At 40.1% G+C, this 24020-nt stretch overlaps 1 protein-coding gene across 1 annotated transcript in view; it reads left to right on the plus strand.

Annotated features, from left to right (window-relative positions):
* The first annotated feature begins 5176 nt into the window (after positions 1–5176).
* foxo6b (forkhead box O6 b) overlaps positions 5177–24020 on the plus strand; it is a 59307-nt gene continuing 40463 nt past the window's right edge. Inside the window, exon 1 of the mRNA XM_041967287.1 lies at positions 5177–6758. Within this exon, the coding sequence (XP_041823221.1) occupies positions 6255–6758 (504 nt within the window). The 5' untranslated portion in view covers positions 5177–6254. The remainder of the gene's footprint in view (positions 6759–24020) is intronic.

Raw genomic sequence — 24020 nt, forward strand, 5'->3', positions numbered from 1 at the left:
ATGTGTTTTGAATTTTCCCTCTGTTTGTTCCCATTTACAGCATCTCTCTCCTTTTTTTCCTTCCTCTCTCTCCCTCTTTCACACACAAACACAGATCGCGTCTCTTGTCTTGTTGATGGGCCCATTTAGTCCTCATGAAAGCATTCCATTTAGGTGCATTTGAGGTTACGGTTGTCAGTGACAACAGGCTGTCAGAGAGCGGCAGGCTCTATTAATGCTGGGGGGGGGGGGGGGGGGGGGGGGGGTTTCCAGAGGAGCATACAACACAGAGCAGCTATTGATGGAGCCTGCTTTATGGACTAAAACCCGCTAAAGGCAATGGTGTGTGACAAAGACAGTAGAGGAGTCTGATTCTTTGACCCGACAATGTTAAATCACGTGTTTACAATGTTCTGCACTTAGCAAACAGGAAGGTTCGCCTCATCTTATGCGGTTTTAGTTTAATTAGTATCAAAGATAGAAAAAAATATTCCCAAGATATATTTCAGGAAGCTCAGGAATCTTCCTGATTGTTATGGATTGTTCCACACTGCAGCACGGATGAATCTTCTCATGGAAACATGGTATTTTTGCTCTGGTGTTCGTAGTTTTAGATAATCCTGGAGCTGCTGCAGCAGTAGCTACACCAGTCATTTAGTTCAATGTGCATCTTTTGTGTAAAGACTCTTAAACTTTCCAGCCAGTGATAATTTTGGCAGCAAATTTTAATCTAGCTGTAGTAAAAGTCTCATGACTGAATTATGATTTAGTTTTAGTCAGAATTTACAGTCATGTGAGTTTCATTCAACATTTAGTCAGTTAAATATATTCCAGTTTTGCTCATGTGGGCCACGAGGGATGCGGGACCACGTAAGTCAGTGGTCCCCAACCCTGGTCCTCATGCCCACTATCCTGAAGGTCTTAGATGTCTCCCTGTTGCAACACAACCTCTTAGGGATGTCATCAGGAGATACAGCATTGATTTTCACAGCTATGCTGATGATACACAGCTTTACATCGCCGTGCCTCCTGATGACCTGGAGCCAGTTAACGTCCCTTTAAACTGTATTTTAGATATTAAGTCATGGATGGCAGAGAATTTCTTACAGCTTAACCAGGACAAACCTGAAGTTTTAATTATCGGTCCTGAGGGCAAGAGAGAGATCATTTTATCAAAACTACATCCTTTTAATCCCTCTCAGTGTATGAGAAATCTGGGAGTTCTTTTGGAATCTGAGCTGGATTTTAATTAAACACATCAGAAATATAACAATTGGTTTTATCATCTTAAAAACATCGCCAGAGTCCGCCCATTGCTCTCCCTTGCCAGCATGGAGGTGCTGATGCATGCTTTTATTTCTAGTAGATTAGATTACTGTAATGCCCTGCTCTCTGGTCTTCCTAAAACGTCCATCTCAAACCTACAGCTACTTCAGAACTCAGCGGGATGAGGACCGGAGGGCAGAAACACATCACACCAGTTTTAAAATCGCTGCATTGGCTCGCCGTGTGTTTCAGGATTGATTTTAAGGTTCTTTTAGTAGTTTATAAATGTCTTAATGGTCTTGGGCCATCTTATTTATCAGACCTTCTTTTAAGTCACGAACCCTCGCTGACCCCGAGGTCCTCTGGTACCGGCCTTTTAGTTGTTCCAAGGGTGAGGACCAACACATACGGTGAGGCCTCTTTCCATTGTTAAGGCCCTTGTCTGTGGAACAGTCTGCCGGAGGGCCTCAGGGCTGCACAGAATATTGATGTTTTTAAAAAGAGGCTTAAGACCTACCTTTTTAGCTTAGCTTTTAACTAAATTTTATTTTATCTTAATTTATTTTACATAATTTTATTTCATGTTATTTTATTTTAATTTTATTTAACTCTACTACTTCTTATTTATTTATTCATTTACTTATTTATTCATTAATTCTTAGCTGTTCTTATTGTTTCTTAAGGCTGTTTAATTTTAATTTTAACTCCAGTGTTTTCCTCGTTGGGATCCTCCACGCCGGAGGTTTTGCCTACTCAGCCTGGGGGCTGCTGCCGTGGTGATGGCACCAACAGGGGTGGCTGGGGCCCTGCACCGCAGCCATTTGGCTGTGGTGTGGGCCCCGGTCTGTCCTGATGGGGGTGGTTGCCGCTTTTAGACATATGTGGACTGGCCCCTGGTGTGGATGGATCCCCATGACACTGATATTGTTTCCTCACAGCAGCATCAGGCCGGATGCTTATCACTTTTAGTATTTTATAATAACATTCAGTTATCAGGGGGGCTGCTTGGTGTGTGTGTGCGTATGTGTGAAATATTTTGGTGAATGTTTCTTATTTTGGTGAGTGTTTCTATTATTATGTCTTTCCACTTTGTTTTATTTTTAATATGCATAAATGTTTTTAATCATGTAAAGCACTTTGTGTTGCCTGTGGCATGAAAGGTGTTTTATAAACAAAGTTTGATTTGATTTTGATTTGAATAAGATTTAGTTCGGGGAGATCTGCTGATTCACATCATCTTACCTTCGTAAACAGCTAGCATGTTCACCGCTAACAGCTAGTGTCTTCATTGGTAACTGTCAGCATGTTCAACACTAGCTGTTATCATATTGTGCTAACTGCTTGCATGTTCACTGCTAACTGTTAGCATGTTCAGCTCAAACAGCTAGCATGTTCATTGTTAACAGCTAGTGTGTTCACTGCTACCAGCTACCGTTTTCACCGCTTACTGGCTTGTATGGATCGGACTTACTGGGTTTAATGGTCTCTTTACTTATAATAGAACCTCAGTGATGTGAAAGTAGTGCAGCTTCTACCATCATCATCCATGGCAGCTGATGAAGGCCGTGCTACAGTCAAAATGTCAATAATTTCTGGACATTTGTAAGCATCTTATTTTATCGTACAGTTTCTCTGCTGTTTCGTTCCTTTTTTCCTCCTCGGGTCTGGTAGAAAGCTGCATCCACTGATACAGAACCAGAAGCAGTTTTAAGGGCCTGATTGGTTCATCCTGGTGTCAGTTAAGAAGAAAAAAACCAATGGGCTGCAGATCAACGTGTCTCATGGGCTGCTGTTCAGGAAAGAAAGTTCTGTTCTATATGGATGAATGAATTACTCACACACAGGGAGGTGTCTTTTATTAGGGGGAAGTGTTTAAAAATGTGGGCTGGCCCAGTGTTAGTTGGGCCGCTGATCCACTGTGTTTTATGGACCAGTCAGACCAATAAATAAAGTGTCAGCCCACTGGGAAAATGCCTGGTATGCCAGAAAGCCAGTATGTCCCTGCATCTCCCTTAAAACCAGCAAAGATGTAGAAATACAATGAATGACAAATCCACATTAAAATGAAGGTGAGATGACCCCAATGCATTAATTATTGAAAAACTGGGAAAATGTTAAAGGTTTTTTTATAATCAAAGTATTAATAAATAAATAAAATCTTAAAAGTGAAATCATTTTCTTTCTTTGGGTGTCAGGACACTTTAATCCTGTTTTTCCTGTGTTGCTTTCTGTTGATGGTAAATTATTGAAAGATTTCTTTTAAAAAAGCCAGTCAAGAACATGGTTTTTGCATGATACAGGGAAACGGATGGGCTTTGATTGGTGTTATCACTAAATATTGCACTCATTATTTTTCATATATTTCTATATTTCTATATTACATGTGTAGGTGTGTGTCCATGCATGAATGTGTATGCAGTTGTAAATATTCATAGATTTAGCTGGTTTACAGGCCTAATGTGAATAAAGATATATAACTAGTTGTAAGTAGGATATGGGATGGATTTAAACAAGAAGTTATAATGATGTTTTTTTTATTGATTTGGGGGAAGAGATAGGAGTAAATGAGCTTCTTTCTTCTCCCCTTTGAGCGCACCCCCTAAAGAAGGATAAGTCAACATCCATCTTCATCTTGTCTCTTCTCTCAGATCTCTCTAGCCAGTAAAAGTTAGTCTGATGTTGACTAGTCATATCGCTTGCTTTGTCTCTTTCTCTCTCATTTTCAGGATGCTGCAGGGCAAAAACGGCTTCAGAAATGTGAATAATAAATGTCAGTGTTCAATAAAAACTAGTCAGAAACACAGAATTTAAGTTGAGAGAGTTATGTCGTTCCACTTTAAGGACTCTAACTTCTTTTCGTTTAATGGTTTTGTTTGTTTTTCTTCACGTTGCTGTTTTTTTTTCCTAACAGGGTCAAAATGAAGGATTCATCTATTTATTCTAAATCTCCAGTTGTTTTAATTGATGATGATGATGATGATTATCAGAGCTGTCCCAAGTGAACTCAAGTCCCAAGCAGCCGCTGGGGCTCCAATACCACCTGGTGGCCCCCAAGTTTGTTTGAACTTGGGGCCTGGGTCAAAGGCAAAAGAGAAGAAATGAGTTTTAAGTAGAAATTTAAAAATAAAATATAATTCAAATAATTAAACTGGCATTTAAATGGTCAAGTCTTAAAATGATTGAATAGTTTTGAGCAGGTCTGTAGGTGTTCAAGTGATTTATGAAAAAAATCTGAAAAAAAAACAAAAAAAAAAAACAGATGTGTGATGATTTTAAAGCGTTATTTTTGTGCATGTTGGCATGAGTCCCCAGAGTAAGCTTCTTACACCACATAAAAACAAAGGAAAAATGATCAATTTTGTTGCTAATCTTTCACTAATGCAAGTGTCTAATCACCACCAAAGACTCATCCTTCCAATATTTATTATATGGAAAATAACCGGAGGGCAGTAAATTTGAGGAGGACTCAATGTTTAGTAGATGCATATTTGCACTAATTAAGCTGGTTAACTTGTTTACTCTAAAAGTCTGCTGATGCTTTCTGTCACTTTCAAATACAAGTTCAGTTTTATATCACTCTAAATATCAAAATGTGCTGATTAATACCAGACCATTTTTCTAAATGTGCTACGGATAAAAAACATACTGGTATGATGTAAGTATACTGTATTTTTCCATTTAATCAATTTATCTTATCTAATTATTCTTTGAAGTATTTATTTTATCTTATTTATTTTGTTTTTGAACCTTCTTTGAAAGAAAGAAAGAAAGAAAGAAAGAAAGAAAGAAAGAAAGAAAGAAAGAAAGAAAGAATTCAGAGTTGCAAACATAAAACTAAATAAAGAAGCAGCAAATATGAATTTATTGGACAGACAGTCTCTTCCTAATTAAATTATTAAAAGCCAAAAACAAAGCTGGAAAATGAAGTTAATATTAGGCTTTAATTAGAAAAAAATTGCATTAAAACTCATTGTGATTGTCACCTGCAGGGGTGGGAATGAACAAGAGAAAAGAAAACACGATGATAAAGTGTAAGTCTATGATTGAATCCGTCTGCAGTAAAATGACTGCCTTTGGAAACTGTGCTGGGAATATCGGCCTCGTCACACACGCACACACGCACACGCGCTCCCTCCTCCCCCTTCTGGAAACCTGTTCTGGAGGGAGTGACTTGATTCAGGCGGCGTCCAATTATATGGAAGCAGCACTTATTCCACTTTATTCCAGGCTACAGTTAAGTGGCTTGAAGCCTTCAGAGACACGCAGGCTTGTAGTAGCTGGAGACCCACCGAGACGTTCCTCGCGTGACATGTGCGCGGACAGCTAGAAGACAAAAGGTGGAAACGTCAACGACCACGGCGTCTGCGAGGAGACGGAGGATGCTCCAAATCAAACCCACCAGGAGCTTTTTCTTTTTTTCTTTTCTTCTTTCGCGTCTGGAAATTCACCCCTTCGTATAAATGATTCATGACAGCCTGCTTCTATTTCTAAGGGAGTAAACTGCGCTCGCGGTGAGTTTTAAAGCTCAAGCCAAACCTGTAGAAGCTACAGAAACTGGTCAAAGTCGAATCATTTGGAAGAGTTTGATGAAGTAGCACTGGAGCTCATTTGTCAGCAGGATCAACTGTTGCTGCGGCCGGACGGAGAGCAGAGACATTCTCCAAGTGTCTGCTTGCACTATGGATGCTTGACCGTCACCTGCTCCCGCGCGCAGCCACAATTAACATGGAAGAGAGACTGGTTTGGTTGTTGATGACTCGGATATTATCTGTCCTGATGTGATGCCACATTGTTGCGCTGAGGGGGAATGATAAGATAACGTACTGCCGGCTTTTTCATACTGGTTGAGCATCTCTGTGTGTGAAACTACACCTTCTTTTTGTCTTTTTCTTTGTGCAAGGCACCTCTCTGGGCATTTTTACTCACGAACACGCGTCAAAATTGACAGGCTTTGTGTTGGAAGTGACCTTGCCCGGCTCTGACGTCCATCCATCCAGCGGGAGATAACCATGCTGATGATGATGGAGAACAGCGGCATGGATGCGCATCAGGTTGATATCGATTCGGAATTCGAGCCTCACACTCGGTCGCGGTCGTGTACCTGGCCGCTTCCGTGTTCGGAAGATTTCCACGGGGGAGAAGAGGCGAGCCGTGGGGTTCTGGTGGCCCTGGCGTCCGTCAAAGTGGAACAGTACGACGTTCCGGCGTGCCGCGCCGAGAGAAAAGGCGGCGCGCCGGCGGAGATCAAGCATCCTGCCGGCGCCCCGGCTCCCGTTGTGGCCGCTCCTGCCTGCATGTCCGGGGCTGCGCTCGACGTGGCCGGACAGCTGCGCAAAGCCAAGTCCTCGAGGCGGAACGCGTGGGGAAACCTGTCATATGCAGATCTCATCACCCGTGCCATTGAGAGCGCCCCGGAGAAGAGGCTCACCCTGTCACAGATCTATGACTGGATGGTTCGCTTTGTTCCTTATTTTAAGGATAAAGGCGACAGCAACAGTTCAGCCGGATGGAAGGTAGGCCACATGGGAGATTTTCCTCCCCACATGGTAAAGAAAACACTGTTTTTAGCTCCAGTCTCTGTCTGCAAGCTAACCTCTTCTCTGCATATTTTAAAGCCACATAATTGAACCTTGGTTCCGGCAGTTTAGTCAGAGGAGTGTCTCCATGTCACTCCACAGCCCACAGCGTGTGTGGAGAGGGGGCGGCGAAAGCGCCGGGATTCGGGTTCACTGGGTTCACCGTTTTTAAGGACTGCACACTGAGCAGGAGGAGAAGCCTCACGGAGCAAAATCTCCTTATCTTCCCCATTTCGTTTGGAAAGGCGCGCCGTGACGCATTAACGCTGCCTCTGTCTGCTTTTGCAGCCCGTGTTTCTCCGTGACATCGGGTCACGCGGGGGACAGAGAGCGCTTGCGGCCGATTTTCTGCTCCTTGGCTTCAAGCTTCACCCGTGCCACGGTTGGGGTGCTCATGTTTAGCCGTTTCCAGACCCCCCTCCCCACCCCCCTCCCTCCTATCCATTACGCACACGCCGATTTACGCACGTTCTGTCCGAAAGCATGGCACAAGGCGAGGGGCTTAAAAGCACAACAACAAGAGATGATGACATCGGGTGTCACAGTAAACAGATGTAACTACAGATTATCTCCTACATTCAAATTAATATGAGGTTAATCTAATAGATTGGCAGCTTTAATCTGCTTAAATTTACCACCGCTTCTGTGTTGGGATTAACAGTGTTTTGTTTTCATGCCCCACACTGAGCCCCCTCAAGAAAGTTTAGCTTCTGGACACTTTGAGCCTTTGTGATAGTAGAAGTGTCACAAACTGTTCATTAAACTCCTCTGGGATTTATGGAAAATGCATATTTGAAAATACGTCTCCTCTTCTGTTTAATCCTGTTTTGTGGGATTCTCACAGGGCTGCAGGAGAGTGAGAACTGGGAAGCCCCATTCTGATTCAGCAGCCTTTAATATTTAGCACGAGCTTTATTAAAAGAGATTTTAGTTAAACGTAGGATTCTTTTCCTAGTATCTCCCAACCTAAATCGAAATCAAATGTACAGAAGCATTTTTTCAGTTTCCCTCATTGATTAAATGATGGATCCAATTCTTATCATCCAACTTTTAAATCTCATAACGCCTTTTTCAGTCCCTCCGCTGTCTTCTAACTGGATCTCATGTTAGAATGTGAATTACTTCAGTAGTTCTGCAGCTCAGCATGTTGCAGTCTAACAATAAAGGTTAAAAAATGGTACTTCTTTGTTTTTATTACTTATGGTTTGACTCATCAGCTTGTTGACGTCCTATGTTCCTGTGATGACGTTCCACGTCTTGTGACACTTTTTTTTAGAGGGGATGGAAGCTGATCCATGGACCTTTGGTCAGAACAATAGCTGGTTTGAGACTCGTCTTGTGCATCATTTTCAGTGTTTCTTTTTCCTTTTCCACCTCCCTTACATTTCTCTTAAAGTTTCACCTGCAGACGATTAAAAGTGCATGGTTTAGTTTACGTGGAAAAAATGACAAATTAAATAAAACTTCATGCCTACAGTTTAACTCCTGTTGTTCCTATAATGGCTGTAAAAATGACAGATACAATCATCTATAATAAAAGCTTAAACAGGAAAATTGTGTTTATTTTCAACTGTTACTTTAAGTTTTAACCCCAGTTTTCCCAGAACTCTTCTGAAAGTGTGTTTGAGTCCAAACATTAACATTTAAAAATGAGTTAGATCAATGACATGTGTCCATTGAGTTGGTGGTATTATTCTCTGCCAGACAGGGAGGATATAAATGTCTCATTCCTCTTGTTCTACTGTAATTTACTCAGGCATAGTAACACACACAACATTTATGACACCGGGAATCAATTTTCTGAAGCCTCTAGATATTCCTAGATACAAAAAACATGAATATATTGTGGATATTGTCCTTTGATTTCATTTTCTGTGTGTATGGCTTGTTTTTTTTCTGAAAGTATGGGCAGGAATGAAGGGGTTAAACATTTTTAGATCCACATATTCCTCTCATGTCAGGTGAAATTTACATGTTACACTATTATGTTGAGGACAACATGACATATTACATGCTTCCTGATGAAAAATCTTTTTTTTTCTTAGTCTGCAACTAAAACCAGCCAGAAGTGGAGTTATCTTCACAGCTTCAGGAGAGAAACTTGTGTTATGTGAATAATTTGTGGGAAATTCATGCATTTTCCTTTAAGAAGTTCTTTTCTTTTGGAGGCATCTGTTCCTTTTGTTTGGTTTTACTTTAGTGAGACAACCAGGAGATATTGTACCCGTTACTAACACGAGTGTTGGTCTAAAATCTGTTCATTTGCTGGTTTGTTTCCCCTAGTTTTCCTGTTTACTTTGTCTTTGTCCATCTCCGTTAAACAGCATGGACGTTGAGATTAATAATGGTAAAGTCTAAAAAGAAGAAGAAAAAAAAAATACATGGATTTAAGAGGGTTTAATTCTGCAGGACTTGTTTGCCCTGACCAGGGATGCCCAGCTGGATCCCTGTTAGCAGCTTTACCCGGAGGCTTGATTGGCTCCTCTGGAGGAAGAAGCTGATTGGTGGAAAAAAGAAAAAACACTTCTCAATAACAATAACAGCAACACAGCCAGCAGACATCCTTAATGAAATTAGAAACGTGGAGGTTTGTTTATGACTGAATGTGACTGGTCAGTGTGGATGGGGGTGGAGGCTGGGGATGGGGTGTGTGTGGGTGGATGGTCAGGTTGAGAGGGAGGAAAATCAGATGCGGTCACAGTCTTGCTATTAAAAGAGCTGCAGTGTAATCTGGCCTGAGAAGGAGAGCCCAGTCCAGTTCAGAGTTCAGAGCTCTTTTTCTGTGTCCAGCACTGACTGGATTCCTCTCCTTGTCGACGTATGGACACATGCTCGGCTCGTCATGTTGACTGTATGGATCTCTGTGCTCAGTAATTGTGGTCCAGTGTTTTGGCCACGTTGCAGTTGAGGTGGGAGGCTTTGTTTGTCCTTGTGAAGTGAGTTCAGCTCTGTAGGTGGCCACGGCGTTGCTGCTTCTGCTGCTGGTGATGGTGGGCTGTGCAGCTGTGCGTGGGAATAGCTGTGCAGAGCTGTGGCCTTTCTGCAGGCTGTGCTGCACACAGATTCAGCAGCAGCAGGTAGGACAGATCTGGCTCAACCTGGAGGCATCACCAAGCAGCACGTCGAAGGCTCGGACCGTGGTATGCGGACAGCTGCTGAAAACAGGCAGCAATGCATATGAGGATCATTTATGAATGAAGAAAGTCATCATGTCTTTTCTGTGTTTGTGTCTGAGACTCATTCATCTTTCATTACCTGACTTGTGTTTTTTGATCAGTTTGTGCTTGAAGCCTCACTTCCAACAGAAAATAGTGAAAATATGAAGCATTTTTAATCTCTGCATGAAATTCCAGCTGTGATCTGCAAGATCCCTGTTCCCACTCTGGTTGGTGACCTTTAATAAGTATAATATGTGTCTCTCTCACATTCCTTCAGAAGTGAAAACCTGCATGTGGAGATCATGGGTTCAGAGACAAAGAAGAAGCAGGGCTGTGCAGCCTGTAATAAACTGTTTTTACATTAAAATCATCAGTCAATGACAATATGAGGATCTTGGAAAGAGATCATCAGAATGAAATACAATTCTTTTTTTTAATGTTTAGTTATATGTAAAAGATGGAGATTATCATCTGACCTTAAATGTTAAAGTGGTTTCAAGTGTAATACCACTGACGGCCACTAGATGCTGGCCGCAACATCTTTCACTCCAATCGAAATTCAAAAAACATCATTTTCATGAAATACCAGGAGTGTAACAATCACATTAATAAATATAAATTAAACATGAAGGCATTAATGAGGAAAACGTGGATGCTGTGGAACCATGATAAAGTCAGACTGCACTAACCTGGTTATTATATTTTATTTGAAACTAAATAGAAGGAAGGTTTCCACTTAATCCCGTGAAGTCAGTTTCATTGGGTTTGAATATGGAATGTAGGATAAACATGTTGAAGTCTTACTTAGGAATGTAATGAAAGAAATACTCTATTAATCCCCATTTGCCCCCCTTTTTATATAAATACAAAAAACAAACAAATAATACAAATAAGACGTGACAAATAAATAGAGAAAATAACGCAAATAACAGCAGACATGTGTGGATATGTTGTAGCTGTGAGTATAACTCAAAACGTCACAATTCAGACGTAAATAAAAAACAAAGAAACAAATAGAATAAACAGAAATAACCATAACTGTATTCATCATAATATTCTTCTTGACAATACTACTACTACAACTATTACTATTACTACTGTTAATGTTACTAACACTACTGCTAATAATAATAATAATAATAATAATTAAAAACTCAAATATGATTACTACAAATGTAATAATAGAATGAAATGAAATAAAAAAAACTTTATTAACCCTAGAAGGAAATGACATTGTTGTTGAAGGTTTCTTTTCTTTTTGGAAAAACAATATTATATTATATTATGATCAAATAAATAATAATAAAATAAGTAAATATCAGGAAAAAACAGTGTATAAAGTCATTTATTTATTGTTCCTAATGGGAAAGTTATTTTACAGACTGGTCCTTAAAAGAAAATATTACAACATCAAACAATAAAATTTCCACAAAAACATGACTTTCCTATAAATCACCAAAACCATTAAAAAAAAAAAAAAAAAAAAAAAAAATCCCCTTCTGTTCACATCCAACATTACTCACATGATTATAATCCTGACCAATCAGAAATTCCCTCACTATTAATCCCTGAAGGTAAACAATAACAGTAGTGGTAAATATTTACATACAGGATGTAATGTCAACTTCTCTGTTCCTTCCTTTTAACACGCATGAGATCCTTATAAACTCTTCAGAAAATACAATGGGAATATGTTTCTTTGCATTTTTTCCTCTCCATTTCCTTGGGACAGCTCTAAGAATTAAAATCTGAAAAGCAACATGATAACCAGACTTACTGTTGGTATTACACACCCAGAGCAAAAGGCATGGCTCAGGCAGGTTTACCTCCTCACAGAAAAGCTTCCTCCAGCAGCAGCGGAGCAGAAGCAGTAAAGGCAGGGTCGAAGCATTTTAGACATATTTATTTTACATGGAACGACATCCTGCTCTACAGAATGAAATTCTGGTCCATTTTGCTTGTGTAACTTGCTGTCAAAGTCAAGAGTAGCAGTAAGCAGCATGAGAGAAATCAACCAGTCAAATTAGTGGACTGATCACATGTATGATGGATGAAAGTATCCAGGTAAACTGACTTTCAATAACCTTCTTCTTCTATATATGCACAGGGCAAAGTGGATTTTTACCTCCAGTGTGCTGCTAATCTCCTTGTATTGTATCTCAATGTACTTCCTGTAAAGTGTCCCCGCCCGCGCTGATGGCCATCACCTTGTTCTGCTGAGATTTATCTTGTCTGAGCTAGAGAAGGAGAGCACAGAGACAAAGAGGGATTCTGAAGAAGAAGGTATTATTTACCCTGCCAACAAAGACCTTGTCTGAATTGGATTTGGAAGTGAGTGGGAGAAGAAGGAAGAGGGATAAATAGAAAGCGGTGGTGGTAGCCCCTGCTGCTGAGCACATTGATAGCAGCCTGAACGCCTGCGATGCTCCAGCGCCAGCCCAGACGGAGGGGAATTGGTTGGAGATGGTGGAAGAAGCTCAGAGGGCTCCCTGTGCCAGCCGGCCTGGCGCTGGCTCAACTGAAAGCCCTCTGCAGGGCTGCACAGTTATTGTTATCATCACAAAGGGGTAGCAGAAGGAGAGGCAGCTCTTGAGTTGGCGGGCTTGGCGCTGGGTTAACTGGGGGCGGAGGATGGGGAATGGTGCTGTTGAATCTGAGACTGTGATAAAACTCATCTGATCAATCCTGGGAATGGAGAGAAAACAGTTTCAATGAGTCATTGAGGGCTTGAATGGAAAGCAGACAGACACAATTTGATCTGAGTGGATCAGCTGCCTTGTCTGTGGATGTGGAGCCACAAAAAGACGTCTGAACAGATATCACTTCAATCTGGAGAGGGGCTGAGATGTAAACAAGGGATGCACCGGCAGCGTAGGCGGGGTGTTCGTAGCGGCTGGAATAGAAGAGAATTTTCTCACACTTCAATCAGTTGGAATAAAACGTTGAGAAACACTCTCCAAACGGAAATTCCAGAGAAAACCCAACCCAGACACAGAGCAGTCGGGAGGCAGGCGGATCTTGGGAATTGTGCCTGGTGGTATGTCATAAAATGTCGGCTCGGCTTGCATTCTCTCCGTATTCTCTGCCAGACCTCAAGGCTTCAGAATATTCTGGTGTGGCCCAGACGTTGAGCAAAGTGCCCGTAAAAAAACAAAAAACATCCAGTTCTCTGTCCTCGCTGTCAGACCATGACTCAGAAACACATCAGCATGTAATGCTGTGTAGCTATTAAAGCCTAAAGGACGAAACCAGTGGTTCCACATTCTTTAGCTCACTTTCAGCCAATCACATCAACTCTACATTTACAACTACATCTACAACTTCCAAAGCATTTTTTATATTTAGTTTAGCAAAGTGGTTGTATTTCATCATCTGCTTCTTTGGCTTCTTATTGGTTTCCATTTATCCTTAAAGCCATTGTTTGTGTTGTACAGTGTTTTATAACTTTATCACCCCTAGTAACCATAAATTCCTTCCTCGGTGGTGATGCTGGGAGTCATGCTGGGACTGATGGTGGGGCTGATGCTGGGACTAATCCTGGGGCTGATGCTGGGATTGATGCTGGGATTAATGCTGGGTCTCAGGCTGGGACTGATGCTGGGGTTTAAACTGGAACTCATGCTGGCACTGATACTGGGGTGGATGCTGGGGCTGATGCTGGGCGATGGGACTGATGCTGGGACTGATGCTGGGGCTGATGGTGGGGCTGATGCTGGGACTGATACTGGGGCTGGTGCTGGGCGATGGGACTAATGCTGGGACTGATGCTGGGGCTGATGGTGGGGCTGATGCTGGGACTAATCCTGGGGCTGATGCTAGGATTGATGCTGGGATTAATGCTATGAATCAGGCTGGGACTGATGCTGGGGTTTAAACTGGAACTCATGCTGGGACTGATACTGGGGCAGATGATGGGACTGATGGTGGGGTTCATGCTGGGTCTCAGACTGGGGTTTAAGCTGGGACTCATGCTGGGACTGATACTGGGCTTTGGGACTGCAGCTGGGACCTGGGACTGATGCACCTGTTCTTTAAGAAGAGTAAACTAAACGCCACTTTACATCAGTCTCTAAAAGTCTCCCGATTTTACCAGAAAGTGTCGCTAGATTTGTCGTGAGTTGCTTAAAACAACAACAACAACAAAAAACAAGAATCGCTGGACACTGCTTAAAATGGGTCTTTTCTGTGAACCAGCAGATGTTAAAGTGGCAGTTAAGTATCGATACCTGTGCTAATTAACATCTAACTAGATTTTTTTGCCTTTTCACATGTATAAACTGGGAAGGGTACCAGACTATTACATCTGTGCTTTCCTACTTTTTTGGGACCCTTCCGTTGGGGTCCTAATTTTACTGATTCAACCCTAAAGGGTGGCGATTGACACCGAAATCAATTGATTGGTCAAGAGCTAGCCTGTATAATAAGTACAAAAAATAAGTTCAAAACAGGAAAAGCTCTGTGTTTATTTTATGGTTTAATTTATTGTTGTTTAAAGCCAGAAAACAGAAAGGATAAGACAAACTGCTGGATGTCCACCATTCTCTTTCTTTGTTTCTGTGTCACGTTTGTCTTCGTTATAATTCGAGGACGGTATAACCGGCCCGTCCCATCCCAGCTACAGGGATATATTACATTCTCACTAAGCCTAACAATAGACTAATGATAATTAAGAAAAAGAGAACACAATGAAAATCACACGTATAAAAGAAAATACAAAGAAAAAGGTAAACACCCACAAAATGTCCAAATGTCCGGTTAGTACGATCACCCAAACACTGTACTTTTCTTTCGATATTCCATCGAACTTCATTCTCTCCCAAGTTTTAATCTCATGAGCCCTCAGCATACAAGAGAAAACTCTCCTTTCTAAATATCTGTTGCCATAGGAAGCTTATTCCGTTATAAATAAAACCCAACTGGGAGTTTTTAAGCGTTCCAGCGTCACAAACTAGAAATGCTGAAATGATGCAGCCTGTCAGTATTAATACCATCTTTACTTTGATGACACCCACGAGCAGAAGAGTTTTATCACCCAGGAGACATCATTTAGGAGTCACTGGAAGAACCTGTTAACCAGCATTACCACACAGACATATTCCAATCCATATATTGGACTCCTGTATAGCAAGAAATAAAGCACAGAGCATTCCCATGTAACAAGAACAATGCTTCAATGCATTCTTTGCATTTCCAACAGCTTTTATCTGGTATCAGACCCATCATCCATAGTTTGCTTAATACCGGAGTCTTACGTTTCATGCTGTAATGAGTTAAACCTATCTCTTTGTATATATTTTGGCCCAAGAGATCAGAATTAGACATGCTATCCTGCCAGATCCCATCCTGGATCATTTTGCCAAATGAATCTTAAATTCTCACATTTCTCACATTGCAAACTTGAGATATTCTCTTACAATTATTGGCACTATGAGTATTTTAGATAAACATATAATGACGTTATGCAGACCCCCTACAAGGCTCTACTGTGGAGGTTTTCCACATTTCTTTTCCAGTCAGGCTGAAGTAATCGACATGCTCTTGCTTATGTATCAACCTAATTCTCTATTTGTCCCCTGAAAGTTGGCGCTTTTCTACTCGGACATGAAAGTTATTCCATATGGAACAACAGGACTTTTCTAACTTGATTTCTCCATCATTTTATGGGTCTTAACGTACTGACTGTAACATGGGAGTGCCTTTCTCCTCTGTCCTTGAAATAGCTGGTATATGTTTTAAAGGAGTAAAATGTGAAAAGTTTTGTTTATTATGAGTTACTAAGAGTGAAATAGGTTTGTTAATTATGCGTATCATGGGACAGGTGGTAAAACTGGCTCTAGTAAAAGTTGCAGACCCCCACTCAACAAAACATTTGTAACCGTTATTTTATTTCTCTTATCTAGCTCATTTATTTATTTATTTATGATATTATTTGATATAATTTAAGTTTTTTAATTTTTATTTATTATTTTTCTTCTTCTTCTACTTCTTAATATTATTATTATACGGCAGCCCAGCTGCTTTCTAATACATTCAATTTAATTTAATTTAATTTAATTTAATTTAATTTAATTTAATTTAATTTAATTTAATTTAATTTAATTTAATTGTTATTTTGTTCAGATTTTTTACTATTTTGTACACAAATGCAGGTGTTAAGGAGTTAAGCTATCTTATTGGGTTTATTAATATAATTAATACATGGATTTGGACAATTTTATCGTTAACGTTAGAACTTTCTGCTGTTTGGTTAGACTGGGGTGTTTATCTGTATCCGTGACAACAAAGGTTCAAGTAAATCCCATAATTTTTCCATATTTTTTGCAACAATTGATTAAAAGATTAAGCACAATGATTAGTAATGTAGTTTAATTTCACATTTCATACTGACAGACATAAAGTTGTTCCAGCCAGTCATCCTCACATTCCCAGTCCGTCCGTCCAGTGCAGCATCAAACTGATGCTAAACTCACTGGAATCACAGAGAATGTAATCATGCATCAAAGCTTGCGCAAAATTTTAATGTGACTAATGACAGAGTTTCCCTCATAAAGAATTCACCCCCAACTTTCAGCACATTGTGCTCATTATACTCTGCCCCAGTTTGAATAAATCATTATGCACTCATAGTGTGTTTATTTTGGGCTTCTGAGACCTTCTGTCTTATGAGGACCACTTCAAGTAATGTCTTGCTCTTATTCGTAGTGCAAATGGGATTAGTTTTTAAGCATCTCCACATGTGGGTTCGATAGAGGTTTGTATGGATCTGAAAATTCAGTGTGTACTCGTGTGTGTGTATCTGCTCTTGTTGTTGTGTAGCCAGGCCTGATGGGAGTCCAAGTCCGGGGGGTACAGCTCTAGTTAATAATTCAGTTGAGGCTCATTATCAAGGCAGTGCAGATCTCTCTCTGATTCCACCTTAATTGCAGGCAGGATGTGCCTCTCAGACACTCTCAGAGTCACTCCCTCTCCTGTCTGCAGCTGCACACACACAGAGATTTCTATTGGTTCTCATCCAGACCTCACCTCCTCACAGAGATCAGGTCCGGATCACATGTAGGACATGTGGAGATGAGCAGATAAGTCACTCTCAGTGCTTTTGTCTCTCACAGAGTGTCCTCTCCGAGGCCAGCCATGTGCTTTTGTTATGAGTCACTTACGTTTTTAATCAGATCATCATGAGGTCTTTCTCCTGTCGGAGAGCTTAGCTAACTTAGATTGATGGTAGGTAATCAGTCAGAGGACAGCAGCCTTGTGATTAATGCAAAGCTCTCAGCATCACATGGACGTCTTGGACCACAGCTTTTCAACCTCGACATGTAAATGATGAAACTGCTGCTGTTAGAGAAATGTTGGTTGAATTTTACTAAGGCAGTGTTAGTTAACGTGAAAGTTGTTGCTCAGAGACAACATACAGGCGATAAAACCAGATGTTGTAAATTAAATCAGCTCTTCATAACTTTAATCCCTCTAACCATGTGTTAGTGAGAGAATGTGGACTTATAACTCCCCGGACTGGGTGTTCTGGGATCTCTGACATAAAACTCTTAGTCTGAGTGAAGAGATAATAAATCTGTGGTGCTAAAACCCACTGAGGTGTGGAAGACTCCAACTCTGCCAGGATTAGGACCTTGTTTCATGTTGAAAAATGTCCACTGTGCTCCATATCCAATAAACACCTTGAAACACTGGAGGATTCCCTTTTAAGTCACATTATTAAAGAATTATTCTACATAAACTTTATTAGATACAACTGTTCAACTGCTTGTTGACACAAATAGATAATCAGCCAATCAGGAAAGAGGATTTAAGTGACTGAATGTGGCATGGTTGCTGGTCTGAGTATTTACTGGGATTTTCACACACAACCATCTCCAGGGTTTCCAGAAAATGTTCTGAAGAAGAGAAAATATCCAGCGAGCAGCAGCTGTCTGGACCAGAATGTCTGGTTGATGTCCGAGGTCAGAGGAGAATAGACAGACGGGCTGGAGATGATAGAAAGACAACAGGAAGTCAAATAAGTGCACATGAATGCATTCGAGAGAATGGAGAATTTTCCTGTTTTATCTGATTTGATTTCTGTTTTTAAGTCTATTGTGATACTTCAATTTTATCATTAAGTTCACTATTGTTAATTTTGTGTTGCACTGCAGTGATAGAGAAACAAAACTTTGTTGTCTTGTGTATTTAATGCACAATGAAAATGACAATTAAGCATCCTTCACCTTAAAGAATTGGTTCCAGCCAACAGGACTTGAAATACCATGTGTATGTGAAATTGCAGCTAATTTCTGGCTGCACGTGTAAAACTGTTAACTGGCAGTTTAGCTAACTGCCCATTCATTTGGATTATTTGTAGTTAGTTTACATAATACCAGTAAGGTTTTTAACCTTACTGGAAAAGCAAATTTAGAAAAATGGTCTGGTCTTTATTTGCACATTTAGGGTAATCAGGTTAACCGGCATAAACATGCATCTTCCTCTACTAAATAGCGGCTGCTCAGTTAGCTCATGCACTGGTGCAACTTTACTGTGGTAGACAATAAATGTTACAACATGTTGTAGACTCTTTATTAGAAACAAACTAAAAACTAAAAACAACAAAAATCAAACCTAAAAAACTATTTTAGAAGTTTTTTTAAAAATATTTTTAAAAGATCTTGTTAAATTTAAGTTTAATTTTAATGAATGATAATTTTTGTAGAATACCATCTCTGATGTTTCCAGCCTCGAAGCAAACAGAAGAAACAGCCGAGGCTTCTGGATTCTACTATCATGTTTACAGTTAATTAAACTGTTCATTTAAAAACTAATTTAAATGTGACGGCATCCTCAGGTGGTTGTTGTGATTTTGACGCGCAGGAGATGGGTTGCTTGTTTCCTGTTTCACATTAATTAAACATGACTTTGAACCATCACCATTCAATCATCTTAATGATGAATTCATTATTGCAACCAGGATTATTGTAACTGAATCACAAGTGATCCTGCACGTTAATTCTTCATGATCAGACAGTAAAGATTAAAACTCGAGTGGGTTTCTGTTGTTTCGTGATCACCCAAACAACAGTTTACAATAAAGATATCAGGAGACTTATCTCAATAATTCCACAACATTTAGTAAGTTGCAGCTATAAATATCTCATTTACATGTTTTTATAGATTCATGAAATCTGGGAGTATGGAGATCACAATTAAAGTTATGTAGCTCTTGACTGATTGAAAGCATGAGATATTTTCAGTCCATCTATCTACAGAACCAGCTGTGTATCCCTTGGCACACTCCAGTCCACTAGGTGGCAGTAATGCAGGTGGCAGCTTTTTAGAAAATCTAAAGGGGGAAAAAAGCCAAAGAGAACTACGAAATGCAGCATGAGACTGAACTGAGCTTGTATTTTCTTTCCAAACTGTAAAAGTAGGTAATCCCTCTATGTTAGTGATATGCGAGTGGTTTGGATTTAGTAACACTAATGAAGAATGGACTCATGCAATGTGCAAACTTTGTCGATGGTTAGTGATCACCAAAATGGGAAAATTAATTTATTTATTCACCTGAAAGGTACCACAGCAGGAGCTATGCAAAAACATGAAAATGTGGGAGTTTACAAAGGCACTAAACTCTGATTAAAGTTCAACTATATTTGTTTGATCTTGATGCTTATTATTGGCCTACTTTGAAATGGATAACATAATCTATCATATTAAATACATACAGTTTTAAAGACATAATGCATCACCATAAACAGAAACTTAGTTCAAAACCCTGCAGATCCATTCGGATACTTGTCTTCTGCCCCCTGGTGGATACCTTTTGCATTACAATAATTCTGCTATATCACACACGACATCTACAATACATATAGACAAAGTATTACTTTCTTACAGTTTGTTAAAGGGTCAGATAAAGACTTTAGGTTAAAAAAAAGTTCAACGAACTCTATTTTGTAATCAAGATCCTGATCAGTCAGTATAAAAAATAATTTTTATCAGATCTCCCAGCCGTAGGCAGAATTTCACAAGTACTCTGCTGATAGATGATGGAAAGGTTGACATTTTTAAGAGAAACTAATGAATGTAATGTTTAAAGGACTCACAAGTGTACATTAATAAAGAAGTACACTGCCTAACTTCGGAGTACTATCAGTCACCTTTAATGTGTTTTGTTCTCAGTGTAGTTCAGTCATGTTGAGGTGATGTTTGGCATCAATCAAGTCACACTCATTTGCTCACAGTTGAATCCATTTTCATTAAAGATGTCTCTTACTGCACTTTAATTACCGCTGATAAAAGCCTGTTGGAAGTAGGAGCCATTAGTGTCTGAAGAGTGGGATCATTTACTGTGTTTTAACCAGAATTATTTGCCCACTGTCTTTATGAATGTCCTGTTAAAACTGTTGCTACAACAGGGAAGGTGTCTGTTAACAATGTCAGGGTGAGCCTGGATGCCTTCTGTCTACTGTCAGCACAAAGACAGGTCAGGAAGGAGTATTTTCACTAATGAATATGCATCAGGCCGCTGACATGTTTGGACAAATTACAATAAAAGCTTTTCAAACTGGGGCTGAGTAGGAATAAATTACATCCTTGTCATTTTGAAGATTATTAATCAAACACCATTTAACTGCTTTAAATCATAGCTAAATAGATTTACGTTATGGTATGCACAGATTGTACCAAGAGGTGTGTTGTGTGTGTGCGTGATGGTGATCCAGGAGGCACGCAGAGGTTAGCAGCTCAAGACAGCCTCTCTGGGGATTTCCATGTCAGTTTGATGAAAATAGGTCAGGATTCAGAGCAGGGCGTTTAGCATTTTGATCATGTGATGGCTGACGCTGCGCTTGACAACAGCCATCCTCAAATCCCAGACTCTTTCTGTCTCTTAGCCCCCCCCTTCCACGCCACCACTCTCCATCCTCTCCATTTGTATTCTAAACTCTGTCCCGTCATCTTCCGTCTCAGTGCTGTTGCCGATATCGCCTCCAGCTCGTGTAAAGAAATTCAGATCTGTGGGATGTAGGTTAAAACTTTACAGAAATTAAACTCAAAGCTGCCATAGACCACGTCTGGTGGAGTTTGTTTGATTTAGAAGTACTTTTGAGTATTGTAGCTTTTGATGTGCTTTGAAGTTTTATGTGCAGCAATGGCCCATGTAAGGTCCACAATATGCCACCTTTATATCTGTTTTGTTTGATTTATTGTGCTCCAACAGAGAAGATTCTCATCTTTCATGACTGCTATACGTTCAAAATGACTCTTAAAAGTAAATTTGCTTTCAGATGACCCAGTTCAGTGTTGGGCTATGTTTAAGTCTCAGTATTTCAGATAAAACAACCACCTCTGGCATGTGCTAGCTGTAGACTAAAACTGGGTAAATTTAACCCTAACAACAAGAAAGGGATGAGTAAAAAAAAAAAAAAAAGAAGAAGAAGAAGAAAAAAAAAGGATGACTTCAGGTGAATTTTGCTGATCTAATCCTTGGATGAAGTTTATGTGCGTCCAGTTAGATTACCAGAAGAAAACGAGAAGTATTTTACAGTCAAAGACTTGTCTTCAGGGGAGAGGTTTCTCTACTAGCTGACAGTTAGCCATAAGCTAATTTAGCAAAACAGCATGAGTGTGTCTCAAACCGCGCACTTACATGAGTGCACTGGAAGGTAGTGCGTAGTGCGCATTAAGCACTACCTTCTGTAGTGACACTATCGTGGGTAAGTCCTGATCCAAATTGAGCTCTAACGTTTTGCACTTACCGGTAGTGACGTACCAGCTTAGCAGTGCCGCTCTGTTAACATACGTGTTTGCATGTCATCATACTTTTATGCTATTAATGCATTTTAAAAGGCCTCATTAGTGAAACGAAGAACCGTGGCCTCCACTGTATTAATCTATCTCAGTAGATAACAATAGAAACCATCAGCACACGTTCATGTGTCTTTGCATGTCTCCCCCATACTTGTTAGTATAAAGTGCAATTTAAAACACTAATAAAACAGCTTTTAAATAAGCAAAGATATCTTAACTGAATTAAAGTATTTTACATTATACATCTGTTTTATTGGTGTTTACACTGATACCGTTCACGTCTGCAACAGGAAACCGATTATAGTAGAAATCATCATTTAAAATATGAAATGCAGTAATGAAGACGCTAAAACAGGGATGCAGAAAACATTTTATTTAAAATTTTTATTTTAACATTTCTCTCTTGCCGCCTCTTCTTCTCCACAGCAGCGTCGTAGCCCGCAGGTGGTAAATGCCTCAGTGCCACTGCTGGCTCGGTAGTTTGATGCCACAGTGACCTACGGTGAACACAGAATGGCAGGTTATATAAAAGCAAACATTATTATGTACTTTATGGGTACTTTGCAGACGCTTATCTAAACTTATGTACGCTGTACTTCGTCAGCGGTACCATGGAAACGGGCCGGTTCTCTAACCAGCGGTGTTTCCTAATCAGTTTTCAGATCAAAGACCATTTCGTTTATGCCAGAGACCCCGCAGTGCTTAATCTGGAGGTTCAACAATCATGAATAAACATACAGAACCTATAGCATTAATCATTTTTAACACTTATAGCCCATCTACATCCGCGAAATCGGCTATAAAACTGCTAAAATTTACGTTGCTAACTCTACTGCAGCCTCCAACAAATGATCAGATCCATAACTGTCATCAGGGATAGAAGAGATAAGAAGCATGCTGCAGTTTATATTAGAATTATGATCAAATAACTTCATACTTACAACAGTTGAATATCCCCTCCGCCTGCATCGGTACCGCTGAGTCGGTGGCTGCCAGCTCGAAAAACTGGTTGAAAGTCCCTCCCCTTCCGCTACGTCAGCAAGATGGCGTCCGTTTAGTGCGTGTAGTGTCCATCGTTTCGCACTAGATTTTTGGCCGAGTTTAGGGCAGCATCCGGGTACTTTCAGTGCACTGAGTTTTTACTGAAATTTCTGTGTCAGCGCACTAAGCACTTAAATGTAGTGTTCGAAGTATAGAAGTGCACGGTTTGGGACACACCCTGAGTGTGTCTCAAACCGCGCACTTACATGAGTGCACTGGAAGGTAGTGCGTAGTGCGCACTAAGCACTACCTTCTGTAGTGCACACTATCGTGGGTAAGTCCTGATCCAAATTGAGCACTAACGTTTTGCACTTACCGGTAGTGACGTACCAGCTTAGCAGCGCCGCTCGGTTAATATACCTTTTTTTTTCTTCCAAAATCCAAAATCACGTCAACATACGTGTTTGCATGTCATACTTTTATGCTAAAACAGTTTTTAAATAAGCAAAGATATCTTAACTGAATTAAAGTACGTTACATTATACATTTGTTTTTATTGGTGTTTACACTGATACCGTTCACGTCTGCAACAGGAAACCGATTATACTAGAAATCATCATTTAAAATATGAAATGCAGTAATGAAGACGCTAAAACAGGGATGCAGAAAACATTTTATTTAAAATTTTAATTAAATCATTTCTCTCTTGCCGCCCCCTCTTCTCCACAGCAGCATCCAAGCCCGCAGGTGGTAAATGCCTCAGTGCCACTGCTGGCTCAGTAGTTCGATGCCACAGTGACCTACGGTGAACACAGAATGGAAGTTTATATAAAAGCAAACATTATTATGTACTTTATGGGTACTTTGTACATCACTTTAGATAAGAGTCTGCAATCAGCTATGGCTTCGTCAGTGTTACCATGGAAACGGGCCGGTTCTCTAAACCAGCGGTGTTTCCTAATCAGTTTTCAGATCAAGGACCATTTCGTTTACGCCAGAGACCCCGCAGTGCTTAATTTGGAGGTTCAGCAATCATGAATAAACATACGGAACCTATAGCATTAATCATTTTTAACACTTATAGCCCATCTAGATCCGCGAAATCGGCTATAAAACTGCTAACATTTACGTTGCTAACTCTACTGCAGCCTCCAACAAATGATCAGATCCATAACTGTCATCAGGGATAGAAGAGATAAGAAGCATGCTGCAGTTTATATTAGAATTATGATCAAATATCTTCATACTTACAACAGTTGAAAAT

This window comes from Melanotaenia boesemani, chromosome 17, assembly GCF_017639745.1.
Source record: "Melanotaenia boesemani isolate fMelBoe1 chromosome 17, fMelBoe1.pri, whole genome shotgun sequence".
In the NCBI taxonomy this organism is placed as follows: Eukaryota; Metazoa; Chordata; class Actinopteri; order Atheriniformes; family Melanotaeniidae; genus Melanotaenia; species Melanotaenia boesemani.